Genomic DNA, 19,769 nt, shown 5'->3' on the forward strand with positions numbered 1-19,769 from the left:
TCTTTTTTCTAACAGCTTCAATCAACATCTCCATTGTTATGCACCCCCGGGGGGGGTGGGGTGGGGGGGTGTTACTGGTTGTTCTGTTGCTTTGTTTTTTGCTGCTTGTTTAAACTTTTTTATAATTCGATATACGAGCAAAATCCGAGATACGAGTCGTAATTCAGGATATCGCTGCAAGTTTGCGGATGGATACAACATCAGTGACACAACCGGATCTCGTTCTTTATCACGTGTTGGCGGATGGATACGGCATCCATGTGTGAGACGCTTGACTGAAGTAAATAATTCTAGTTTAACTGTTAGAGCAATGTGTGTGTGTTGTTTTTTCTCTCTGGACGTCACCCACACTCATTCACTTCAATGAGCATAATAAGTAGTAAGTTTAAATATTTAAGTATGTTTGTCTGATCATTCAATTTTAAATGTAGAGTTGTGTCAGAAATTAAACGGTACTCAGAGCAGTCATTGTGATAAATATACTCATACATAAAATGTCATGTTCATATTTGTTTTGCTGCATTTTTCTTGGTGTTTTTCAGCAGCAATTGTTTCTCTCTGGTGTATTTTATCATATATTCTCCATCTCTCTGCTTTATGACTGTAGACAGCAGTGATTGGTCTGGTAGGACTCCACTCATTTATAAATAAGTGCAGGAGCAGTTTGTGGGTTCAGAGTGTGTTTTGCACTTAATGGCTGAGAACAGGTGTTTATTTATGATGTTTATTATATAATGTTTATTTTATGCTCCTCAGCAATAAGGAACCAATGAGATCCCCATCAGGAGAACAACACAGGCTAAAGTTAGCCTGACACAGTATCTGTAAATAAATCTGTTCATTTAACAGCAGAGACCAACAATCACAGCTGAGAGGGTGCGTTTGATTGTCTAACCCCGCCCGGGTCCGACAAGTGTGAGGACAAACAGGACAACATGAAACAGGAAGCTGTGGACAAGGTGTGACCTCCATCACACACAACCTGAATACACACACAACCTGAATACACACACAACCTGGATACACACACAACCTGAATACACATCATCTACAGAAGTGTTTGCGTTCACATTCAAATCTTTTAACTCCACAAATCTTAAACTCTTTATAACAACTACACTTTTTTTTTGTGGGATGAAAGCTAAATTCTTAAATAGAGATTTGTAGGATATGTGTAGGATATAGTATTAAACAAACACCACCTGCGTTACACGCACTCGGCGCCGTGTATTTTTGACTATTTAAACGAAATTAATTCATAAACAGAATTCCTCTTTTCCCCGGAGAGGTTACAGTCCACAAACTTCATCCCTTCAATCCAGTTTACGCAGCAGCCGCTGCGCGTCCACGCGTAAAGACGCGTCTGACGGTCGCGTTTCGGGATAGTTCACAAAAAATACATTTAATCCGCATAATTGTCAAAGAAAAAGCCCACTTTCCCGACCGGGAACACACGAGTCACTATAAAACAACACGGGTTCGGTCTCACCTGAAGGACAGGTGATCCATGAGGCGAACACTTCCTGGTGGAATCCAATCATCCAACATGATATTCTGCTCCGTCTGGACGGATTCCTCCGACGTGATTTTTTTTTTACACGCATCTCACGCTGTCAGGAAGGATTTTCCATAATCCGATCAAAAAAAAAATCCAGTCAGTTTATTAGTGGCCCAGGTTTCACCTCTGGTGCTACTGGACATCTAATTTCCTCCTCCCTGAGTCTCACCTGGGAGTCCCTGGTCCACACCCCCTCACAGGTGCGTCTGAACACCTGAACATTAGTCCACCCGTCATTTCTAATTCCAGTGGAAAAAATTTCAATTTATCAAAAATAAATATCAAGAATTCATACGTTTCTTGCAAATTTTACATTCATCTGATATGTATTCATATAACCTGTACAGTGTTTTCTGCATTTTAGGGCGCACCTAAAGGCTTTTAAGTGCGCCTTAGTACGGAAAATACTGTAACTGTTCCTCCACCCTATATTTTATTAATGTGACGGTTAATAATAAAGTATATGGTGTAGTTTATAGCGTTATAAACCCCTCAGTGACGCGGAGGTGAACCCTGTCCTTCAGGAGAAGAAGGAAACAAATAAAATAACCCCAAATTACAAGTTGCACTTTTTATTTCCTTAGTGTGACGACCTGAAGCATTCTGGGTAATCAATCATCTGATGGACGCAGACGTCACCGATGATGAGAACAGGAGGAAGGTTTGACATTTATGTTAGTGTGTGTGGAAAAATGACAACATGAGACCAGAGCTGACAGACAGGCAGACAGACGGACAGACGGACAGACAGACAGACAGACAGACAGACAGACAGACAGACAGACAGACAGACAGACAGACAGACAGACAGACAGACAGACAGACAGACAGACAGGCAGAGGGACAGACAGACAGACAGACAGACAGACAGACAGACAGACAGACAGACAGACAGACAGACAGACAGACAGACAGAGGGACAGACAGACAGACAGACAGACAGACAGACAGAGGGACAGACAGACAGACAGACAGACAGACAGACAGACGGAGGGACAGACAGACAGACAGACAGACAGACAGACAGACAGACAGACAGACAGACAGACAGACAGACAGACAGACAGGTCATCAGGTGTGTTGCAGCTCTCTGTACGTCAGGTGTTCCTCCTGCGTCGCAGCGGTACGACCTCCTACGGTGGAGCTAAATGAGGAGCAGCATCAAAGACCTGCAGCTCAGAGACACGGGGGGGTCAGACCCTCAGCGCCCCCCCCCCACCACCACCCACCCCCCTCCTCCTGCGTGGCGCTGCTGAAGCGAACAGCATCACTCTCTACTTCTCCTCTTTAATCTCCTCCGTTCTGATCTGCTCTGAGATTCCTCCCCTTCGCCCCCCCCCCTCCTGACACCCAGTTCAAAGGAGGGGACTCCTACTAAGAGCCCCCCCCACCCCATTGCTCTCTCATGCATCTCTCTGCACCCCCTCCTCAGTGGGGGGTATTTAGCTTCTGCCTCTGACACTCTCTCGCTTCACTTTCTCTCTTCTCTCCTTCTTCTTTCTCTCTGTTCTGTTTTTCTTCTGTTTCTCTTCCTCCTCAGACGGAACTCGACTCCTGCGGCGATGCAGCGAAAATACACGACGCTACCTGTAAACTTTATGGAAGTTACTTCTTAGTTACAGGTAACTCAGCTTTTTTGGGATTACTTGGTAATGACTTTACAGCAACGACAACTGTGTGTGTGCGTGTGTGTGTGTGTGTGTGTGTGTGTGTGTGTGTGTGTGTGTGTGTAGAGGCATGTTGTGGTCCATCACACCCCCCCCCCCAACCTTTGACCTCAACAAATAATCAGTAAAGTGGCGTCCAGCTACTTTACTCTGTCAGCTGTAGGAGCTCTGCTTGTAAGAATTACACTGAAATACAGTATGTGAACACACACACACACAGACACAGACACACACACACACACACACACACACACACACACACACACACACACACACACACAGACACACACACAGACACAGACACAGACACACACACACACACACACACACACACACAAACAAAGAGAGAAAAAAAGCAGGCGGATGACCACCTTCCAGAGTCTGGGTCCTGTCCGGAGATTCTTCCTCAATGAAGGGGTTTTTCCCCACCGCTGTCGCTTGTTGCTCGCTCTGTTGAGTTTTTCTGTCTGTTAAAGTGCTTTGAAATGTCTGCTGATGTGATTAAGCGCTATAAAAATAAAGGTTGATTGACTGATTGACGGTGGTGTGTTCATCAAATTACAATCGAGTCTGTTTTCATAAGTTTCTTGTGTGTGTGTGTGTGTGTGTGTGTGTGTGTGTGTGTGTGTGTGTGTGTGTGTGTGTGTATACATGCAAACTGAAGGATGAAAAGAGCTGACACAATTTCAAATGCCATCTTGAAAATGTTGAAAACAGCACAAAGTGTTCAGAAGGGTTTGGATGAAGGTTTGAAGAAACGATCAACAGGTGAAGATGATAAGACTCTCTCTCTCTCTACACACACACACACACACACACCCACACACACACACACACAGTAACCAGTCAGTAGGAACAATAATTACACCTCAGCCATTCCCCTTCAGAAACCACATTACCAGCAGGGATGTGAGGAGACTCGGAGACACTGAGAGCGATCTAATGATCGCCGCCACTAAGCCAGGATCGCTTTGTTCAAACACCAACAACATGTTGGTAATTTGCACCTTAATAGGACGGATAATCTCTGGGGGGAGATGTGCACAAATAGCCTTCCTTCACAAATCTTGCTTACTGCCTGTCGGCTGTGAAGATGCAGATGACGAGCAGCGCTCTGCCGATGCAGCACTGCCCCCCTGTGGCGACCAGTGGAACAGCAGGGGCTCGTCCTGCTGACACGGTCAGAAGAATGTCTCCTGTTTGCTGCTTCAAATAAGTTTAAAAAAAATCAATGACAGACATTGGTAATAATGGTGTAAATTATTTAAGTAATTGAAAATATACACTTTAAATCCGTCATGGAGGGAAGTTGTGGGTTTGAAAGGGAGGTTTAAAAAGTCTCAATGTTGGAATAATGTGGAGGAGAGGTGGTTTTCTTCTATAAATGCATAGATTGTTATAATAAAGAACAAAAGGTAATAAAGATTATTTTCAACAAACCCAATTTTGTAATCTGAAAGCGTTACCATTAGTTATTTCTGATTTTATGTTAGATAAAAAATATTTCTGTCACTAAATCAGGACACATTCCATGTCCTCCACACACAGAGGACAGCGTAGGAGTAAAATGAGTCAAAGGAGCAGTGGAAAGAGAAAAGGCGTTTGAAGGATTACTTGTTTTTTAATACAGGATTACTTCCTGTGGTCTTTGTCAGCTCATTTATCTGAGCTGCTCTGCTGACATTGCTGAGGACAGTGAGCCGCAAGGACGCCGACCTCCACCTCTCTACAGCGCCGCAAGAAGCCTTGAGGACTGGTGACGAATGGGCAGAGTGACCCAGGAGGGGGTTGCTCAACATGTGGCTCCCGGCCCCCCCCAGCAGCCCACACAGGTGGGTTTGGAGACATGATTAAAAAAAATCAGTTAATTAAGTGCATAAAAGAATTAGTGGCTTTTTTCTACACTGAATTTCAGTTCTGATTGATTTTGCCATCAATCAATCAATCAATCAATCAATCAATCAATCAAGTAAGCAAGCAAAAAACAAACTTATTTAGCAAACACTCGTTCAAACATGTAGAATTTTTTCAAGGTGCTGTAAAAGTGAAGCATGAAACAAAAGATGTGAAAGAGAGAAAAATAGATTTAAAGACTGAAACAACAATAAAAGCCGAGTCGGTATAAAACCTGAAAATTTACAGATAACAACTAAAAAGAAAAGAGAATAAAATAATGAGATACCATACAGAGGTAATCAGAATGATATAAACCCCATTAACGACAATGACAAAATGAGATTAAGTAACGACGGACAGTATAAATACTGAAGGCTGCTAATAAAACAGGCGGGTGAAGGTCGTATCTCGTCTCTGAAGCAGGCGACAAGCAGAAGAAACAGTCCTTCAGATGAAGTTTGGTCAGCCTGAACTTCTGGAGTCAGAAAGTAGATGGAAACGATTGACCTTGATCGCGTGTCACACAAAGCAGAGCAGGTGAGGAAGAAACAGATGAAGAGTAGCCCTCATTGATCACTGGCTGACCTTTGACCTGTCCTGGAGTTGTCATGTAAGAACAAAACCTCTGTAAATTAGAACACCTGAAGGGTGCGGCCGGTCCCTGTGATCGATGGTCGAAGCACAAACGACTTTTCATGATGATGTTCCCGTGACCTAACCAGGAAAGGTCAAGAGGTCAAGGAGAGATGTGAAGGAGGGTTACTAAGAACACCAGTTCACTGCTGTCCACCTCTATCTGGTCTCTTCTTTCTGATCGTACAGTATCATCACGTCCAATCACCAAGAAGTGTTTCCTGTTTGTGTCACATGACGTCACCCCGAAGGGCGACTTGTGTAGTTTGTCTCTGTCAGAGCTTTGCATGAAGACATTCTTACTTATTGAAGGACGTTCCATTTTACAAGACATCTGAAGGAGTTTTATAAGGACTTTTATTTTGTAGGAGCCTGCTTCAGCGCAGGTGCACTCTTTTAATGAGATTTCCTCCTTGCATATTAAACAAGATGAACAAACAGAACAGAGCAAACGTTTAAAGTTTAGCAGCGGTCGAGTCCAAACAACTTATTTGTGTGATGCTGCAGAAAACATGAAGCAAACAGGCTGCATGTGGAGACGGAGACGTTTCTTCATTCACACTGTCGGTGTGTGTGTGTGTGGGGGGGGGGGGTCCCTGAGAGCAAACAGGTGACAGAATATTCTCCAAGCTGCTTTTTTCCTCTTACTTCATAAATTTTCATTTAGACAGGAATATGCTAAAAGCTAAACCCCCCACCCCCCATCTGCCTGCAGACCCCTCAGGTGGCGACGACTCGGTTCTCCTGCCTCCTGCTCCCGACAAGTCACCACTTCAAAGTCAAAACACAGGAGTGACACACACACACACACACACACACACACACACACACACACACACATACCCAAGCACCCCCCCATCCAGCGGGGCTCTTTGTGATGTATAATTGAAGCTGTGTGTAATTTCACCAACTGGTTTCCAGTGGAATCCCACTCGGAGCTAAACTTCTCTCATCGTGCAGAAAATATTCTCTCTGAAGTGGAAAGACGAGTTAACACCCCCCCCCCACACACACACACATACACCATCGTCCCTGACCCCTCTGCATTATGGGACACACCGTCTATCTGAAGACGCAGAGGAGAGAGGGACAAAGTCAGAGCGACAGTTATCAATAAGATATTTATTTATAATGTTAGTTCAACCAGGAAGTCTGAATGAAATTAGAAATTGATTTTGTGTGACCAGGAAGCAGCTGCTGCTTCTTTATGGAAGCTGGACGCCCAGTGGCCGAGGACGGAGGATGATGATGTTTGCTGAAGGGACGATGAAGAGCTCACGACAGGAAAACAACCGTCCATATTCACACTTTTATTTAAATTCATGTGGGGTGCACATTTTTGGGGCAAAGTTGAGCCTCCAAACAGGAGACTGTATTCTCATATGGAGCTGATCTTTCTATAGGAACTTTGCAGGTTCTCCTCTTGTCTGCTTGTCGACGACAGCTGGGATGGAGCTGAACAAGAGGGAGGAACAGGAGTCAAGTTATTCCAACATTGATCTGGTTGTTTTGTTGAATGTGAAGCAGCTGGAGGGGGGGGTCAGATCACCTGGAGCTGTGGCTCTCTGCTGGAGATCAGCGGATTGCCCCGGCTGGGCGGGGATCACTTCCTGTCTCAGGTAAGGGAATTTAAGGATCCCGGGTTCTTGTCCAGGACAAGACATGAGGAACGAGCTTCCTGCCTGCGTCGCTGGACTCAAGCTGCTGCTTGTTTGCATCAAAGAGTCGGCAGACGTGAAGTGTGGGATTAAGATGCCTCCAGGGCGCCCCCCTCTGGAGGTTTCTGCTGCACCTGGTAGAGGGAGGAGACTTTAAGGTCCACCCAGAACTCACTGGAGGGGCTTCATGTCTTCATGTGTTTCCTGTTGTCAAAACGGTGAACCTGTAGTAAGTTGTTTCTTTTAATAACCTATTATTATTATTATTATTAACCTATTATAACCTATTTATAATGTATAGACATGAAGAAACTTCCTCCAGTTCTTCAGTGACTGAATATAAAACCAGTGGATGGTTTTTGATCACCTCTTATGTCGGGTGGTTCTTGAGGTCAATGAAGAGATTCGACCTTTCTCCCAGTTTTAAGGTGGATCCAGGTAGAAATGTGGAATCTGGATTATTTTGTTCCACTAGCTTCAGAACTATGAAATAAAGTAATTTCAAGCTTCCAACAGTTTTATAAATAAAATTTAACCCTAACACTCCAGCTGCTCAAGATTAGGCTCCTGAACACAGACCTTGTGATTACAAAAGATGGTGAAAGAGAAGTTAGTGAGGTTTTAAATAAATACGTAAATTAAATGCATATACATAAATAAAATACTTTCAATTTCTAAAATATTACAGGGCTCCCCATCAATATATAATAATAATAATAATAATAATGATAATAACTAATAAAATTCTAATAATAGTAAATAATACCATTTTTGTTTAAATATTATTATTACCATTATTATTATCATTATTATTATTAGAATAATATTCAATACATAAACTCCAAGACCCGGATAAGTCATGGCGTTCCATCATTGTTCACAACCAGATCCATTTGTCGTCACTAATGTCACAAAAAAAAATCATGGATTTGATTTCAGGTGTCAAAGGAATGGAATACATTTATTTATTCTAACTACTATTGATACAGACATCACTGAATGAGTAGGTTCCACTTCATTTGAAGGTAGGTCTTACAGTAAAACACCTTTTGTTTTTATTTTCTCATGTGAACGAGACCAGAATCTATTCTGACCTGAACTTCTGCTCAAAGGGCATCAGAAGCTGCATCAGAACCAGGACTCAGCTGCCGGCAGGAGACGCTGTGGGAAAACATTTAGAAATCATCTTTAGACATGAATCAAAGGCGTTCCAGAGGTTTTAAACATCGTTTAAGAGTAAATAGAGTTAAAATATCCCCATGTTTAGAGAAGAGAATAAACACACAATCCTCTCTGCTTAACATTTTATTCATTGTCCAAATTCATATCAGTAGACTTGGAGAAATAAAAGGTATTTTTTTCCTTTTTTAAACATTCTCTTAAAGAAAAATATAACAACTATTTACAATCGCTCGTAAAAAAATACATAGAAAGCGTATGAGCAAAATCATGTTGTCTTTCTAAAAGACATAAGTTACGACAGCTATGTGAGACGAAAGCAAACCTTAAGCCACAGACCGAGTTATTAATACCTCTGTACAGTTTGTGCAGCACACTCACCATATTTAAGCTTATTGTTGTGCATTTCTGCTGTAATGCCAGAAGATGTCCACACACACACACACACACACACACACAAATACACACACACACACACACACACACACACACACACAACTATTTTTTTTATTGCATTCCAGGTCAAACGGCAGCCCTGATCCTCTCCGGGTTAATGTTGTGTTCACATTACAGAGAGATGCTCAATGCCGGTTCCTCCTGAAACCGGTGTGCTGGAGCTGAAGTTCAATCAGATAGAAAAAGGTTGCGCCTCATCTTAGGTGCAAAACTTACGACTCTGTATCACCTCATCTGACAAATCATCCATGCAGAGGATTAATACTGATAAATGGTAAAGAATATGAGGAATATAGTTGTGCAAAAAAAAAGAAAAAAAAAAGAAATTGTCAGTCTCAGTCTATTCCAACGTTTCTACTATGGAGATTCTTTTAAAAAAAGAAAAAAAGGACTCAGGTGAGGGTCACAGTGGAGATTTATGTGGCATTTATGTGCTGGAAGTCCAGAACGCATCAAGATGGAATCTGTTTTAAGGTAAATTGATCTCAATATCGCAAATATAACTCCACAACACACACACACACACACACACACACACACACACACACACACACACACGCAATCATATTCCAAAAACACAGCAGCAATTACAACTAGACAGAGCAGAAATGACACAAACAACAACGGGTGAAGAGAGAAAAAAACATGAAACAAGATTCCTTAAAGGAGAACGGGGAAAAAAAATCACAACCTCCGATTATTTCTTATAACAAAATATTCAAAAATATCCTTTATAGAGGACTCTCTTCTCTCATCTATACATTAATTTATGCAAAACAAACAAAAATATATGTATAAATTCATATATATGCCATGTATATATTAGCAGTAATTATTTCAAGTCTTTTGTGGCAAAACAATAAGAAAGCATCACAGAAGCGTAAAGACAGGAAGGAAGAGTAAACGTCTGGTTCCAGTTCCAGTTCCAGTTCCACCACCGCTGCAGCGCAGAAACACAACCTGACAAGTCATCACAAATCATTTTTCAAGCACTTCCTTTAAATATTCTACAAAAATGATCCGTCGACACGGGATTGGCGAGATTTTTGTTGACTTGTTTTGTTCTTTGTAAATAAGAACTGATATGAGAGGTAACCTGTGAGCACACACTCAGGGTTTACACTGCGTCACATGATCCTGATATTAGAAACAAATATACAACCAAAGCTGCGGAATTCTAACGACTCAGCATGTAATAAACACACAACTAGTCTAATAAACACTGTAAACAAAACTAGTGAGCATCGGTGTAAACACTGTCTTTAAACTTTATGTGCACCAACTAAGATTCTGGTGTGTGTGTGTGTGTGTGTGTGTGTGTGTGTGTGTGTGTGTGTGTGTGTGTGTGTGTGTGTGTGTGTGTGTGTGTGAACACAGTGCTATTTCATGGTTTATTACAGTTGCTGCACTAGAATAAGGAGAAGCGGTTTACTCTACAGGAAGCAGCGAGGCGTTTGTTCTTCAGCTCATTAAAAAATGACTTATAATACAGTTTTTATAGAACATCCGGGAGGCGGCATGCTGCTAAAGTACCTCGCGTCACAAAACCAACGAGCAATAAAAAAAAAAAAAAAGGCAACCCGGGTGGGTCGGGGAGGGGGCGTGACGCCAGGACGCAGAGCGGCGTGAAGGATCTGTTTTCATATAAAGCGCCACACAAACATGCGTTGTGTCGCTCGCGCTCTTTTGTCATCAGATTCAGACAAAATTTGTATTTGAGTGAGTAATGTTATAGTTTTTGTAGAGTGGGAGTTGCCATGGGAACTGATGTTATTTTTACATCATCGTGTCACGAGGAGCTCTAAAAATTAAAATCTGAGCTGACAGCAAATTAACAACAAACTCAACTTCAGCGTAAAGCGTTTACGGCTGTCGGTCCCTTTGTCTGCACAGATTTAAAAAAAAAGACAAATATTTACACACAAACATCTTTAGACAACAGCTCTAAACTGTCAAAATCAACATGAACAAAAACAGCTTGAAGCTAAATGGAGGTACGAGGTGGTCTGTTTCCAAGTTGGCCGACATCTTCTCGCCAGACGCTGACCTTCGCCAGACGCTGACCTTCGCCAGACGCTGACCTCGCCGCTCTATCCTTCGCGTTTCCTTTTTTTTTAACGTCCGTCTTGCGTGATGTGACTCATCAAACTGGTTTCACCGGTTCGTTCAAGAGTTTCTTAAAAAGCATCTAAAATCTTCTTGGGTTTAAAAAAAAAAATGACTGTACAAGTCCTGGGGATGGGGGTGAGAAGTCATGTAACCCCCCTGCTCTGGTCCACAGATGCATCATGGGTGATGGTGATGTCACACAGAGTTGCGTCTGGGGGTTTGGAGATGTGCTCTGATACGTGATGATGGCAGGCTGCTGGTCCAGTCCCACGCCTGATCAACACCGTTTGGTCCGCGCGTGTGAGGACATGTGTGACGTCACCATGGTTACACAGCTGACACCTGTTCATCTGGAAGAGAGAGGAGAGGCTGGTGATTGGCTGAGGGCTACAGATTGTAATAAGGCATTTTAATACCCTACAGTACTTCATTGATTATCGGTGTGATGACTCATCAGGGGGATGATCAAATTATTTGTCACTGTGACTTATTTTTCCAGAATTCCCAACAGAACATAACAATTTAGCCTCACTGCATGATAAATAAGAAGAATGCATTCTGGGGGGGGGATCGATGCCGTGTGTCCTCCAGGACACTAGGTGGCAGCCTCCATGTCTACATTCCCCCTAGGAACACAAGGTTTGTTAACATGAGTCAAAACAGGAAGTTGACCTTCAGTGTTCTCAACAAGAACATAACGATCACATTAACCTCAGCAGTTTAACTATAGAACCCAGGGCCCCGCCCCCTCGGCCCCGCCCATCAGCCCTAGCTGCTCTGGCGGCCCCGCCCCGTGTGACGTACCGTCCTCGCTGTCACCCAGCTCCTGTGGGGGCAGGCAGACGCTGGGCGGTCTGGAGCGGTACTGCGGGGAGCCGGCCGTCCGGGACTCCTGGTGGGGGAGGTGATGGTTGGAAGCCAGCCTCCGCGCCTCGGCCAGGCCCCCCGCCACCCCGGGGCTCTGCAGGAGTTTGCTCCTCTGCAGGGCCACGCTGTAGTCTGGAGGTTTGAGGTGAGGAGGCCTGGGGAGGAGACCTCCCCCATCTGGGAGGCTGAGATCCCCCAGAGCCAGACCCTGGTAGCCTGGAGGGGTGGGAGGGGGAGCTCGGTAACGCTCATCCTTGGTGGGGGAGGTGACACAGTACACTGGATGGAGGTGGGAATCGAAAGAAAAAAAGGGATGGAGAAGGAGGTGGAGGAGGAGGAGTGACGGGGTGAGGGAGGGGTGAAGGGATGAACAAAGGAAAACAATGAGAAATTAAATTAGGGGGGGGGCGCTTTTTAACCGAACAGGAAATCAAAACGTGTTGAAAACAAAACGATGAGGTGAAGGATGAAGATACACACACACACACACACACACACACACACACACACACACACACACACACACACACACTCCAGCTGCCACTACAGGTCACTATCACTAATCTATCAAACTGATCGATCGATTGTTTTGAGCCCAGAGCCGAGCTCTCAATGTCAACAAATGTACAGAATCCTGATTCTCCAAACTCACTACATTTACAGGGAATCAGACTCGCAACTCGCCCCCTCACCTATCAGGCCCTTGTCTGTGCTTGATGTCACCGTTTTGTAGGCGGGGTCTGTGCTTTGCCCTCCTTCCTCGTTGGTCGGGGAGGAGGGATGTTCCGAGGTGTTTCGCCGTTTTATCGTCCCGTAATTCCCCTCGTAGGCGTCGGACAGCGAGCTGGACGACGCCCAGCTCTGCCGCGACTGATTGGACAGATCCGAGCTGGAGTTCCTGGAGTGCTGCTTGGCGGCGGCGCCGCTGTCCTCCACTTCCGCGATGGGCGCGGCCAGCTGCGTGTGCTTGAAGCCGCCCAGGTGCGTCTGGGGGAGGGCCAGCGGATGCCCGTGGATGCCGTGGTCCCACGGCCGGCAGGAGGAGGCGGGGAGGCTCTGGAAGGAGTCGTGGGAGTTGGAGGAGCAGGACGTCCAGCTGCCGCGGCCGCTGTCGGCCACCGAGTCCAGGGAGGTGTGGTCGGGGGTCAGCTCCTCCGTGGAGGTGGAGGAGGTGAAGGTGGAGGCTCGTAACGCGTACCCCCGAGCTGACGATAGGGAGCTGCTGCGGGGAGGAACGAGGGAAGACATTCAGGTGAAAATCACACACAATCAGATTCTTGTGTCGTTGTTTCAGGAGAAATGACAAAAAAAGAAAAGAAAATCAACGCTTGTCGTTTAACCTTTATAAAACGTCTCGTGTGGATGTTCAGTCCTTAAAAATGTATCTGCACACAGAAAAACGTGCACGAGGTTTTCCTGCTCTGGTGCTTTTCACAGCGCAGCTCTTTGATTCACTGGTGTGGTTTTATTAGACAAAAAGGTCGACCAAATGAATCGGAGCCATATTTCATCGACCCGGCCGTCTTTATGCGGCGGGGTAGGGGTGGGAGGGGGGTGTGTGTGTGACGGTAATATAACACGACGCAAGCAGACAGACGACGGCCTCTGGTGACGTTTAACGGCGGCGCTTTGTGGGACGGAATCACCCGATGGTAAATAAACGGCAGCGGAGGAGGAAAGAGGAGGACAGGAAACGTGATGCCAGGAAAGAGCCGTCGGGTTTTCTGACGCTGGTTTCTGAGGGTTTGATTGAGGAACAATCAGAATCCAGATGCAGACAGAAGACAAACTTCTTCTTTCATTCTGTCGGCCAACGACAAATCAGCTGCAGCACAAACCGGTTTCATCTAAGACAACATTCTCACGGACCGGCCTTCATCCGCTCCATAATCGTTAATGACGCCACGGCAGCTGTAGTCTAATAATAAATCCTCCGCAGCGGTTTATTATTAGAAATGTCAAATGCAGACGTCAAACGGACAATAAACAACCTTTTTTTCATAAATTGATCATCAACATCTGAGAAAACGGAATTTTATTTTTTTAGAACGAAAATCCTTTTTTAATAAGAAATATAATTTTATTTAAAAAAAAAAACTTGATGAGGTTTATTTTGAAATAAATCAGTGTATTGAACGTAGGAGAAATATTGATCATTTTTATAATCAATCAAATAATAATAATAATAATAATGATAATAATAATTAATGGGAGCTCTGAGTTTGTTTCTCTGCAAAAAACTGGTCCCATCAAGGGGTAACGGGAGACAATGACACCAGAAGTGTGTTCTGGATGTCCGGTCTACTGCGTGGTTTGGTTTTCAATGCAGGATATTCTGACTTGATTTTAATCTAGAAATATCATTTTTGCTAGTTTGTGGGTGCTTAATTTTGGGGTAACGGCTGGTAACCTGTCACGTGACCGAGACCTGTCAAGAGGCACAGACGCAGGCATTTTCTGTGACTTTCAAAATAAAACATCTTTATAATAATAATTATAATAATAATAATAAATAATAATAATTTAAAAATGATAAATAAATGGATTAAAAAGACATCTCTGCTGATCTCTGCTGGTACCTTGTGCTGGGTTGGCTGTAATCAGCGATTCCGTGTGAATGCGACGCTGCGCTCTCAGCGGCAGCGGCCGCTACTGCGGCTGGAGGTGCAGCGATGCTGAGAGCGCCGGCAGGACCCCCCCTGCTGCCGCTGGTGAAGCGCTCCTCGGGCCCCGGAGCCGGGACGGAGTCCACGGAACAGATGCTGGAGCGGGACGAGATCTCACTGTGACTGGAGTCTGACAGGTTGTCCGATTTACCGGCTGTTAGGGGGGTGTAACCTGAACGGAAAGACACACGGAGGACATTAGAATAAATACAGACCATAAACAGTGAAGATGAATTCAGATGGAGGTGAAGAAGAGTAGAAAGGTTCTGTTTTCAGAATATGGAGGGACAATCTGATTTTTCTGTTCCATTTTAATAGAAAACACTTAAACAGTGTTAATCCAGTATCAACTTGATGGCATTTACAGCTCTTTCCATCAGTGCTCATACAGTACAGCAGGATGGTGGTTCAAAGGTCATCGCTGGGGTCACACTTAAACCTGTATCCAACAAAAACCCACCGAAACAAATTTCTGTCTGCTGGAAAAACATGAATGTGGCAACAAAGAATGAAATCAGAGACCAGAACCTCTAAGAGTCAATAAAAAAGAACAATAGAAATACATTCAAATGTAGATCTCATGAGTCTGGAACACGATGAGACGCGTCGCTTCAGTTCACAGTTTGTTTACGCATCAACACTGAAACATTCAAAGCATAATTAACCCAAAAAACACAGAAATGCTAGAAAGAACTGAGAGAAGCCGATGGGATTATCTTAAAATTCATCTTGGCTTCAAAAACCTGTCGCCTCACCGTCTTTACTTCCTGCCTCACGTGACAGTTTTCTGTTCTGAATACGACTAACGTTTCAAACGTTTGACCCTCAAACTGTGTCTGACAACTTGGTGAACACACACATTGAACTGTGAACCAATCTGGTGATTTAGCAGAACACAAAACACACACCAGATATTTTCCAGTACAGTTTGGTACCGACTCGCTGACACTCCAATGAAATGTGGTGAGATGTCTCTGGACACGTCCTCATCACTCCAACAAAAACATCACAACAGAGTTTGTTTCTTCCTTTAGCTGCAACTCCTTCGTCTGTGTGTGTGTGTGTGTGTGTGTGTGTGTGTGTGTGTGTGTGTGTGTGTGTGTGTGTGTCAGACAGTCTTCCTCCTGCTGTGTCTGTCCCTGCAGAGCCAGAGGAACACGTTCGGGCTGATCGACCTCCTGGCTCTCTGCTCCTCCTGTCCTCGTCTCTCAGACGCCGCCATCGTCCCCCCCCCCTTCAGGACGGGACTGACTGTCCTCTTCCTCTCCCTGGACCGACTCCTTTCCCTCAGTAACCTGAACGGAGATGTCATCCTCGATCTGACGGGGGGCTCTCGGGATTCTGGTTGGGGTGTGACGGGTGACAACGTCCCCGACTTCACGCCTGCCCCTCCTGCTCTCCTCCTCTGCAGCATCGCGCTAAACTCTGCCTGACGGGATGTCCCTCCCTCGTCCTCCTCCTCCTGAGCGTCCCCCTCCCTGCTACGCTTCCTGGTCATCAGTAGAACCCTCTTGTGGAGGACAGTCCCACCTATGCCGTAGCTCCGCAGGCTGACCGTGCCGGCCTTTGTGCTGGCGTCGCTGGTTAGCGACGAAGAGGAGCCCGACAAGTTCATCTGGCTGGAGTTGTGGGACTTGGCGACACCTCCCACTGGAAAGAAGGAAGGGTCGGGATTTATATCAAACAATGGGATGATGGGATAGCAGAAAATATATGCAATCCTAACAGTTTTTAACCCCCCCAGGATAAAATCAGCCCCCGTAGAGCACCTTTCCGTGGGGAGCCCTGCGGCGACACCGTGGGGCTGGAGTGAAGGGACGAGACGGTGGAGACGGCGTCATCAGACGGTCTCTTGGGGTTCCACTCCTCTGATGGGTTCACTGGAGGTTTCTTCACCACCTGGGGGGAGTTGGAGTCTGAGGGGGCAAAAAAAAAAAGAAGAAAGATGAAGGTGATGAAGAGGGGTTGGTCATCCTGCGTTAAAACGAGACAAAGTGTAGTCCAGGTGTACTCACTGGGGGTCCCAATGTCCTTCGCCGTGCTCTTCTTCCTCAGGGGGTTCAGGGGGACCTGCACCTGAAGGACTTGTGACACCCTGTTCTGTGTTTTCCCAGAGGGCAGAGCCGATCGCAGCGACACGGGAGACATGTCCGACTTGGTGGAACGTCTCTCGCTCAGGTTCTTCGACACTAGAAGGAGAATGGGGAAGAAAACACGTCAGTTCGCGCCTTCAGAGAGGAAACTCGATCGTCTTCTGTTCGGAAAACACCCCCAAACTCCGCATTCTATTGGCTGACGGCATCCGGAAGTGCGCTACGTTCTGTGAGTCTCAAACTTACGTGAGACACAAAAATGCTTTCAAAAGTCTATCAGAGTGTGGGAATAATATCAGCATGGGGAGGGTTCGTCAACGTTTAAATAACCGTAAATTATAAGATAAATAGATCGCGGATTCCTAAATCGCTAGTGGTTCCTGGAACGCATTAACCCACCCCCCCTCTGGGATTTCACCACGCCCACGTTAGTGTGTGCACCCTTATATTTGGGAATCACTCCTCGAGAACGTCTGGTCATAAACTCATGCATGGGAATGCAGTAATCCCTCATTACTCACGATTCCAGGAACCACCCGAAAATAACATTCCGCGATATAGCGACAAACTATTTTATTATTTATGGTAATCTAAACATTTATGAACCCTCCCCATACTGATATTAAACCACCTTCTATCTGTATTACTATCTGCCAATAGAATGCGTGTACGATATCACGTGACTACTGCTAAAAATCCGCGATGAGGTGAAGCACGAATGCGATGGGATTACTCTACTTAGTTTTTGTTTGGTTGACCCAACTCTGACTTCTCTGCAGGACACATTTGCGTCCACTAGGGGGCAGTGTCACCTCACCGCCGGCTGTCACTGCTGCAACGCCTCTTGATAAAAATAGACACGTTTTGTTCTTCTCCCAACATCATAACAACAATAAGTTATAGATATATATGGAGATGGACATAAACACTTGATGCCACCTGACACCTCTGGATTGGAACCATCAGCTGGAGTCACTCACAGGTGCTGTAGGACGGCTCGCACTGGAGGGACATGATCTGGTGTTTGTCCTCGTCCGTCTCCACCACCAGGTTGGACAGGTACTGCTTCACCTTCCTGGCCATCTGCGCGTCCTCGTACAGCTTCTTGGCGTTGAGCAGCGAGCTGCGGCGCACCCGCTTCTTATGGGCCCCGCCCTGCACGTCCAGCATGTTGGAGTTGGTGCTGCCCTGACTCAGAGATCTGATGAAGAGGAGGAGGAGAGAGATGTAGGAAGGAAGATGGAGGTGTGATGGATGAAGATGGAGGATGGAAGAGAATAAAGGAATAAGTGAAGAAGACAGGAACAGAATAAAAGCACATGGAAGTAAAAAGTCAGAAGGAAAGAATAGCAAACAATCAGTCAAAATCAGGCACCTTTATGATAAAATACCTTTCCATTATAAACCTGTCTCTGTTGGAGCATAGCATTTTAAAAACAGGACCATGCAACTGGGAGGAGGGCAGCACTCGCTCATGTGCCATGCTATCACAATACAGCAGAGCATTCTGTCACGGGGGGCAAAAGGGTTAGGAAACAAGAGATGCACAAGATCTGATATGGGGAATATTATGTCAGGATGGAAATATGAGCAGAAAACAAACAAAAAAAACAGCCAAACCTGAGTCAGATGGCATCAGTCAATACTTCACGTGGTTCTCTGATAAAAACACATCCCTTCATCTTCAGACTTGGTTGGTTATGACAACCAAATGTATTCATTTTAAATCCATTAACAGCATTTATTCTATTCTGTTCATTATTCTCTGTTAAATTCTTTTATGTTCTCATCAGGACCAAAAACATCCAATAGAATATGACATCAATGACACACTTGAATGATTAAATACCAGAAATCAGATACAGGCAACAATCGTTGTTAACTGGTTCCAGGAGACGCGACGAAAGTCAAAAACGACGTAAATTCAGTTTATAACAATTCCCAGGTCTGTACTTTATTAATGTATGCAGTCTCAATAATAGTTAATATGAATCTATTTGAACTATAACATACAATTAAATTTTATATTTTAATATAGTACAGTAAAAACGTCACCGTCTCGTCTTCAGCCGCTTCTTCCTCCTAATATGATATTATGTTTTTATTTTGATGTATTATACAGTAAAATGATATTAAGTGCTTTTAATAGTTTACTAGTGATTTTAAGAGTCCAGTATTGATGTAAGGTGGATTAAAATGACGTAAACTTTTATTTTTCTGTGTATTTTTCTTTTGAAAAACGTTGCAGCATCGAGAACGACGTGACTCAAAACGACGTACAGTAAACCAACGATTACCTGAGTTTAAAACAATTTTCCACTCAACCTTTTTTCTGGTAAAGTTTTCATTGAAGCTGCTTTATGACTCCAACAAGACAAACAATGAATGGTGTCAGTGATGGACGTCAGTGTCGCTCGGGTGAATGGACACTGTGAATGGAAGGGGTTAATCACACAAGCTCAGGCGGACACACGTGCGCTCAGGTAAAGGTAGGGGGGGGGCATGCAGAGGTAATGGTGGTTGGGGTGCAGGCTGGATGGAACTTCTAGTTCAGGCTGAAACCAGTACCAGGACACACTTACCCTAAACTCTTCCACCTCTTCTTCCTGCAAGCGAGAGGCGTGAAGATTTGAAGTGTGACTCAGAGGCAGATTTAGGTGTCGGGGTGGACAAGACTATGCAGAGGTCATGCCACGACAAACAAACTGGAGATGATTGGAGATGAGACGACACCAGACACATGACATCTCCCCATATCGACCTGCAGAGCGCTGCGCGGCCTTGTGCATCGCCCTCTCACAAAGGAAAACTCCTTTTGGATTTTCACAACTACTTTTGTGACAGGTTTTCATGTTTAATCTGAGTTTCCAGTCTTCTGCCTGCAGTACAGGAGGAGTGTCTGCAGGGGGCAGTCATGCCCCGCTGCACTGACAACACTGTAACCCACACACAAACTAAGTGACACAAAATCACACACTTTGGTTGGC

At 44.8% G+C, this 19,769-nt stretch overlaps 1 protein-coding gene across 7 annotated transcripts in view; it reads right to left on the minus strand.

Annotated features, from left to right (window-relative positions):
- Nucleotides 1–8,704: 8,704 nt before the first annotated feature.
- LOC137605804 (rap guanine nucleotide exchange factor 6-like) overlaps nucleotides 8,705–19,769 on the minus strand; it is a 105,751-nt gene continuing 94,686 nt past the window's right edge. For 5 of the 7 annotated variants that reach the window (XM_068330586.1, XM_068330584.1, XM_068330589.1 and 2 more), the window contains 9 exons: nucleotides 19,365–19,388; nucleotides 17,763–17,983; nucleotides 16,705–16,878; nucleotides 16,459–16,605; nucleotides 16,220–16,339; nucleotides 14,603–14,861; nucleotides 12,716–13,245; nucleotides 11,961–12,302; nucleotides 8,705–11,506 (listed from right to left, as the gene is read on the minus strand). In XM_068330586.1, the coding sequence (XP_068186687.1) occupies nucleotides 11,484–11,506; nucleotides 11,961–12,302; nucleotides 12,716–13,245; nucleotides 14,603–14,861; nucleotides 16,220–16,339; nucleotides 16,459–16,605; nucleotides 16,705–16,878; nucleotides 17,763–17,983; nucleotides 19,365–19,388 (1,840 nt within the window). In that variant the 3' untranslated portion in view covers nucleotides 8,705–11,483. The remainder of the gene's footprint in view (nucleotides 11,507–11,960; nucleotides 12,303–12,715; nucleotides 13,246–14,602; nucleotides 14,862–16,219; nucleotides 16,340–16,458; nucleotides 16,606–16,704; nucleotides 16,879–17,762; nucleotides 17,984–19,364; nucleotides 19,389–19,769) is intronic. The other 2 variants (XM_068330585.1, XM_068330587.1) reach the window with 2 other exon arrangements.

Source organism: Antennarius striatus, chromosome 13 (genome assembly GCF_040054535.1).
Source record: "Antennarius striatus isolate MH-2024 chromosome 13, ASM4005453v1, whole genome shotgun sequence".
NCBI classification, from domain to species: domain Eukaryota; kingdom Metazoa; phylum Chordata; class Actinopteri; order Lophiiformes; family Antennariidae; genus Antennarius; species Antennarius striatus.